The 7,878-nt window shown below is 35.5% G+C and overlaps 2 protein-coding genes across 3 annotated transcripts in view; one reads left to right on the top strand and one right to left on the bottom strand.

Moving 5' to 3' along the window:
- Eaf2 (ELL associated factor 2) overlaps positions 1 to 7,878 on the top strand; it is an 84,120-nt gene that overhangs the window by 15,036 nt on the left and 61,206 nt on the right. The window lies entirely within an intron of this gene.
- Positions 1 to 7,878, bottom strand: part of Iqcb1 (IQ motif containing B1) — a 44,818-nt gene that overhangs the window by 10,038 nt on the left and 26,902 nt on the right. For both annotated transcript variants that reach the window (XM_031363816.1, XM_031363815.1), the window contains exon 12: positions 5,879 to 6,027. In XM_031363816.1, the coding sequence (XP_031219676.1) occupies positions 5,879 to 6,027 (149 nt within the window). The remainder of the gene's footprint in view (positions 1 to 5,878; positions 6,028 to 7,878) is intronic.

Raw genomic sequence — 7,878 nt, 5'->3', positions numbered from 1 at the left:
AACAAAATATAATAAAGAGCCCACAAAATAAAACACAACAAAACCAAAACACATGGCATTTTGTACTGGCCAGCTACTCCTGGGAATGAAGTCTCTCCTGGAGTATGACTGATACACCCAGTGACACTCACTGATTTTCTCGTTATCAGCAGGTAGCAATTCCATGGTTAGGGATGGGGCCCATGTTCACTTTCCACTCTCAGTGCTGGGATTTCATCTGGCTTGAACATGTATAACTCCTATGAGTGCTGCCAAGTCTCTGAGTTCATATGGAGCACTCATTATGTTTGGAGTAATAAATGAGTATATAAAAGGAAATAAGCATTGAGTTCTAATCTCAATTCTAATTCCACATAAACTCTTTGATTCTGGGCAAACCAAAGGTTTCTATAAGACATGCTCTATGCCAATAAAAAACAAGGACCCTAATTTTGCATGTTTTATAGTATTCCAAACATAACAGAGACGGTAAGAAAAGACTTGGTAAAGATAAGAAAGACATTTAAAAATTTTAAGCTGTGAGACTACTGATAAAAGCAAGTTTTCTGAATGTTTTCTCGTCTTTCATAATAGACATACAATTTTGGCACAAATATGAACTTATTCTTTGCAATTCTTCATTTTTCTCCCATGTTTTTATTTTCACCAAAATTATATACTGTTTTAAAAGCACTGATGGGCAAGCCATAGCCCACAGGTCAAAAATAGTAAGTTGTTTCTATATAGTAAATACCTGTTTAAATACTTTACATGGCTAAAATACCATGTAAATACTTTACATGGCTAAAAATTTTAAAGGAAACTTTATTTTGTGACATGTAAAAGTATGTGTAAGTCAAAACTCAAATGTCTACAAATTTTTATTGGCATACAGCTGTACTTGCTTAACTACTATCAGTCTAACTAATTACAGCTGCTTTTGTGCTTCAACTGTTAAGTAGCTGTTACAGGCTGTATAGTTTGCAAAGCCTAAACTATTTCCTTATCTGGTTCTTCCCAGAAAAAGTTGACTAGTATAATTCTATTGTTTAAAGGGTCAGTTTTAAAAATCCCAAAGGCAACAACTTTAACTTTTTTTTCCTTCAAGTGACCTCCATCAGTAGATTTCTATGATTTTTTTCTCACAGATTAAACATATTATTTATTGATTTTCTTGAACAGAAATGAGGATTTAGTAAATTTTTACTGCATATACTCCCATGTTGCATATACTCCCATGTGCAGCCTACCCTACATAATTAATGTCATAATTTCAGTAAAAATAATATTCACATGATGATTATTACATAAAAGTGACAAGTTTTTGGGGGGGAGGGGACGACAGGGTTTTATTATACAGGATATATTAGTCTCAAACCTGTAATTCTGTGTCAGCTCCTGAGTGCTGGTATTTCACATACACAATGGCAGGTACAGCTACTATTCATTCTGAAACACATAACTACTTTTCCTTCTTGCATATTTTCTCTGAAATTTATACTTCTTTTTTCCATGTGATTGATTTTCTACATACTTAGTTCTGATTATGTTCTACAAGTTCATTCTAATTATCAAGACATTGATAGATATTGTAGCACATACATTTTCTGGGGGTTTCTAACCTATCTGTTCTCTCCACCTGGCACAAAGCTCATTTTGTGGTCTCTACTCAATTACCTTGGTTTCTCATTTTATCTCTCCCTGTACTTCTTGAATTTCAACTGTACACCTTAGTTTTCCCACTGGCTTAAGAGCTTCTGTAATTATATAAGTGTGTTTTGTTTTCTTTTTAACTCCCTTTTTGGTAAGCCCATAATTTTAACTGGAAATCATTTCTCTCAGACATATTGTCACAGTTTTAGCTAAGGAATTCTTCAATTCCAGTGCTGCTACTAAGTTCTTTGTTCACAATGTATTTCACAGAAATGTGAAATCGATGTTTGTTACTGTATTGGACATTTATCAATGCTGTAGTTCTAGAAAATTCTTTTGGTTTCCCCTCCTCTGTATTTTCTGTTCTTGATTTTAAATATTTATGTATTTGATTTCTCTGATGGATAATATTTTCTTTTATTCTGCTTTCTAATAAATTTTAACTATTCAACCCCAAGTCTGTCTCCCTCCATGCCCCACCTTTCCCTTTTACCTTTTAAACATGTTGATTTTGTATCATGTATTCTCTTACCAGAGGAAATGATAGATCAAAAACAAATCTTATTTTTTAATTCCTGCAACAGCTCTCTAAATATTTTGTTGTTGTTGTTCTGTTTGTTTTCCCCCACTGTCAGGGATTGAATAGGACCTCATATATGCTGGTCAAGTGCTCTACTCTCTGAGGTACATCCCTAAGCATTAAATTCTCTATTTCTATCAAGCAGTTTTCCTCATGTTCACTTATTCTTGCCTTTGGCCTACATAGTTGAGCACTAAAAATCTATTTAGATGTGCTGAGCTGCTGTATAGGGCTCATCTACAATGCATTTCAGCATGGGACTAATGAACCAAGTTTTTTCTTTGGATTCTTCAATGTCAGTAAACTTTGACTTTATTCATAGACTTCAGATTTCCCAAAGAAAATGGTTCCACTCTACTATCTGTAGTCATAAGCCTGAAAGCTGAGAAGAAAGGTTGAGTGGATGCCTTGAATGTTAAAATGTCCCTTAGTACTCAAAAGGTGTTTGCACCTGCAAAACAGAGACTCTTTCTTTCATCTTTTTTCCACACATCCTTTTCCTTCCAACCTTCCTTTGAGTACCACCCTGGGTTTGCAATGTTCCGAAGAGAACTTCACTCTATTCCTCAATTAGAAAAACTCCCTTGATGTTTTTCTCTTATCTTTATTTACTTTGTTATTTTATTATTCTCTGCCATTGTTTTTGGCTTTTAAAATTTTCAATGGTTTGTTTTGCTAATCCTTTTTATGTATGCTTAACACTGTGTGTTAGTATTCCATAGTTGAGCTACCCTTTCTGGATCTAGAGACCAACTCTCTTTCTGAACTACTGCTGCTTTTTAAAAAGGTGATAAAAGAAGAAAACATCTAAAAACACTCAAAAGCAAAATTCAAATTTAGTTCTAACATCGCAACACTCACTACCAAGAACTCTTAATTTGTCTATGAGTATAAAGAAGTCTAATTATTGAAGTATTTTCGGTGTTCCTTTATTTGGGGGCATGTCTTGCTACACCCAGGAATGCCTGGAACTTGCTATGTAGTCTAGGTTGACCTTGAATTTGAGATCCTGATTCAATCTTTTGAGTACCTGGATTAGAGATGTAATCTACTACACATCATTTTGGATTTTTTTCCCTTCTACTTTTATCAACTAAAAAATACACTACCTCAATTAGGTGTGATAGTGTACTATAATATTAGTAGTGAGAGGTGAGAAAAGATCATTTAAGCTCAAGGTCAGCAACTTGGAAGGCACAGTGAGACTCTGTCTTAAGAGGGGTCCCAGCTTCTGTACAAAGCAAGAAAGAAACAAAGTAGATAGTGGTTCAACTTTTCTTTTGTTGCCAAGCACCTGAAAAACCAATTGTTCCTAAGAGACAAATACATGTAAAGGATAACTTTACTACTTTGTATTTACTTTTAATGAAGCTGATGAATTATTTCCCCCTCCCTCTCCCTCTTCCTTTGAAATGAGAACTTGCTGTGTAAACCAGAATGGTTTCAAGCTTAGGAATCATGGGATTCTCTGGCCTCAGCTTTTAGAGGTCATGCTACAATGCTTGGCTTTAACAAACCACTAAATGAAAATTGCTATAGAAATATAACACAGATAACAAATCCTAGTTATTTTAAATTTCATGTAGCTATACTGTAAAATATAAAATATTATATAAAATATAACATTGAATTGAATTATATAAAATATAACTATATGTGCTAGCTAGTTTTTATGTCAACTTCACAAAAGGTAAAGTTATTTTAGAAAAAGAAACCTCAACTGAAAAAAAATGTCCCTACCAGAAAGGTCTGTGGAAAAGCCTATAGAACATTTTCTTGATTGATGACTGATGTGAGCAGAACCAGCTCAATATGGGTGGTGCAACTCCTAGGCTAGTGCTTACTATAAAAAAACAAAGCAGGCTGAGCATTAAGTCAGGAAGCAGCATTCCTCCATAGCCTCTGCTTCTGCTGTAGTTCCTACCTCCAAGTTCCTGCCCTGACTTCCCTCCCTCAGTGATGTTACTGGAAGCCTAAGATGAAATAAATCCTTTACTCTTCAAGCTGTAATTGGTCATGGTGTTTTTATCACAGCTCTAGAAGTCCTAAGATGGTATATGTAAAACATCAACATTCCAACATAGGCAATATGAACATATTAATGAGAACATATATGTGCACCACAGGCTTTCCCACAAATCAATCTGGTTGGGCAGCTATCACAAAATGGCAAATATCTCTAAAAAGAAGCATCTCCAACTGGATATAAGTGAGCTATCCTCAGGTTGGCTTGGGTTACCCTCTTTAGCTCAGGGTAAATATCAGGTTTGTTACATATATAACATAAGGGAGGAGGAAGAGACAGATTACTCTTCACATTTCCCTAGTATTTATTCTACTGGTTTTTGATGGTTTAGGAATATCTTCATAAGGATGGAAAGACAACTGCCAGTTAAGATTCCAAACTGCTCTTGCAGAAACCCCAGGTTTAGTTCTCAGCACCCATGGCTCACAGCTACTGTTACTATCTTCAGACAGTGTGATGCTTCTAGCATCAGGGGCATCAGCACTCAAGTCCGCACACCCACACAGGTAGACACACATGCTTACATACAATGTAAAAAATTAAAGCATCCTTATAAATGTTAATCCACATTGAGTACTCAAAATTTATCATGGTAAGAAATGAGAATTAACAGTAAAACCTATAAAAAAAGGTGATTATGCTACATGCTTTCAGACTTGAAATCTTTTTTTAAAGATTTATTTTATTTATTTCATGTATACGAGTACACTGTAGCTGTCTTCAGACACAGCAGAAGAGGGAATCGGAGCTCATTACAGATGGTTGTGAGCCACCACGTGGTTGCTGGGAATTGAACTCAGGATCTCTGGAAGAGCAGTCAGTGCTCTTAACCGCTGAGCCATCTCTCCAGCCCCAGACTTGAAATCTTAATAGAGGCCTAATGATGTATAAGAGAAGTAGGTATTAGACAGAAAAGGTTACTAAGTGAAAAAGAAGCCCTGTGCTATGCTTTTCCAATATAATATGACTTACTATACATAATCCCTAGGAAAACTACCATATGAATAGCATTCTACAATTTAAGAGTTCTAATTATATGTTCTAATTATAGCTAGTACTTTCCTCATAACTTGACTATTTTAAAAGAATCAAATAAAATATACATTTGCATAGGACTGTGCAATTTACAGACTTTAGAATCCTCATGTATGTCATCTGATTCTGATGTATATAACAGTATATAAAAGACAGAATATCCATTCATATCAAGCTTGTTGAGAACTGACACCAATATAAAAAGATTAGTTCCCCATCCTTGAGGATCTTGCAGGCCAAATAGGAGAGAAAAATAAGCAACAATAACAAGGTTGCACTTTAGTAAATGGTATACAAGATTTTAAGGCAGTACTTGGACTTAGTGTCTAAATCAGCTTGAGCAGAGGCAAATAAGTGTTGTTATTACTGTTCTTTCTTTGTTTGCATTTAGGCTGCTAGAGATTGAGCTTAGGGTCTTGCACATGCTAGGGAAGTACTCAACTAATGAGCTTTACTTCCAGTCCTAGGTTCTTATTTTATAAAGAAATTAAGGTCAGAAAAGTGAAAGGACTTGATCACAGATTTATATTTTGTAAACAGCAAAGTCAATTTTGAACACTTGTTTGCCTCCTTATGTAGAGCTGTGTATACTACAGCAGACTCACTGCTCTTTGAAGTATGACAGCTGCTTTATACTCTGTGAGAGATGGCCTCTGTTGGCGAAAATTCTTCCTTTCCCTGTACCCTCTCCAATGTTTCTGGATAGTCAATGCTGATTTCTCTTCCATTTCCCTATTGTACTTCTCCACTTGACCTAAAGAGATGACAGATATTATTTTAACATACTCAACTATATTTTTCTCAAGGTCTCAGGTCTGAAATTAGGACAACAGTAGTAATAATGATTTTGCAGGCTTTTTTAAGAAAGTATTTTTCAATACTGTTTCACACTAATTTGCCAATCTCTTTCATTTTATAATAGTTCTAAGATTATAGAAAGTAAAGTTTTCCTAGAATATGCAGTTTCTTTCCAAAAAGGACTCATAATATTGTCGTCCCAGCGTAAGAAGAAAAGGGATAAAAGGCCAATAACAAAAACTGACAAAACCAACCAACCAAACAAACAAATAAAAAAATGAATCCATGTAGGAAAGCATTTGGAATGACCAGGCAAGATAAACAAAATGTATTTATGTGCTCTTTAATCTACTTCATGTGTTTCCAAACTTCTGATTGTTCACACAAATAAGTTTTCCTTGACTTTGGAGTTGGTGAGCATAGAGCTCAGATTTCACAGTAGTTAAATAAAAGAACAAAGCTACAGAACACAGCACCAGTGGTTAATACAAAGAAGGTATCTTAGAGAGAGTATTAAAAAACTAATTGGGGGCTGGAGAGATGGCTCAGTGGTTAAGAGCACTGACTACTCTTCCAGAGGTCCTGAGTTCAATTCCCAGCAACTTCATGGTAGCTCACAACCATCTCTAACGGGATCCGGTGCACTTACTCTTCTGGTGTATGTCTGAAGACAGCTACAGTGTACTCATATAAATAAAAATAAATAAATAATATTAAAAAAAACTAATTGGATTTGGTAGCTGACCAGATATAGAAGAGTGATAAAGAAAAAGTAAGAATGCTGAATGAAACTGAACAGATCTTTGATGCCATTACATGAAATGGGGAATCAATGGAGAGGAAATTTGGGAATAAGATAAGACTTTAGTTTTGGAAACTTCTGTGGATTGCAAAGAAAACTTTCCAATAGGAAAGATGGTCACAGCAGCAGCCATTAGATACATGTGGCTACTACATAGATTTAAATAAAGTAAAACTAAACATTCAAAAGTCCTTAAGTGCAGTAGCACATTTTAAATACTCAATTGCTACTTCCAGCTATTGCTACTGTATTGGCTGATACGGACAGAACTTTTCAATGATAACATAAATGTGTTATTGGGAAGTGCTAGTTAGAAAAGTGCTGCTTTAGAAGAGAATGTAGGATAAAAGGCCAGGTATGAGAGTGCTAAGCATTTTGCTGATAGCTGACAGTATAGTTATGGATGGCACACATCAAGCAGGACAACATGAGAATAATAGAGAAAGGAAAATTCTTGAAAATATATTTAAAGTGAAAGGAAGAAGGGAAAAAGTGAATGTCCTTGGGGATGGGTAATAAAAAGGGAAGTTAATGAATGATGAGAAACCTATGAGGGGACAGACACATTGCTCAGTTGCTAAGAGTACTTGCTAGCATGCATGAGGCTCTGGGTTCAATCCTCAGCAATGCATAAAGTCAGAATTGGTGGCCTATATTTGTAACCCAAGCACTTGGGAGGTAGAAGCAGGAGGGTGAAAGTTCAAGATCATCTTTAGCTATATACTGAAGCCAGCCCAGGCTATATGAGATCCTATCTCAAAACTATAGTGGAGAGGGATTGAGGAAGATACCTTACATTGACCTCTAGCCATATGCACACATGTATACCCACTACTCATGCACCCAGATGAACACATAGATATACCACCACAGCATGTTCTTCATCTGTCACAAATGTTAAGAAGAAATCACAGATTTTATACAAGGGAATGGATGAAGTTCAGATGACAGACGAGTCCTTTCAAGTTTTTTTTTTTTAATGTCATTGGCCACTATAATTATGAA

The sequence above is a fragment of the Mastomys coucha genome, unplaced genomic scaffold, assembly GCF_008632895.1.
Source record: "Mastomys coucha isolate ucsf_1 unplaced genomic scaffold, UCSF_Mcou_1 pScaffold12, whole genome shotgun sequence".
Taxonomy (NCBI): Eukaryota; Metazoa; Chordata; class Mammalia; order Rodentia; family Muridae; genus Mastomys; species Mastomys coucha.
The sequence above is the reverse complement of the archived record's forward strand: the minus strand, read 5'-3'. Positions and strand labels throughout refer to the sequence as shown.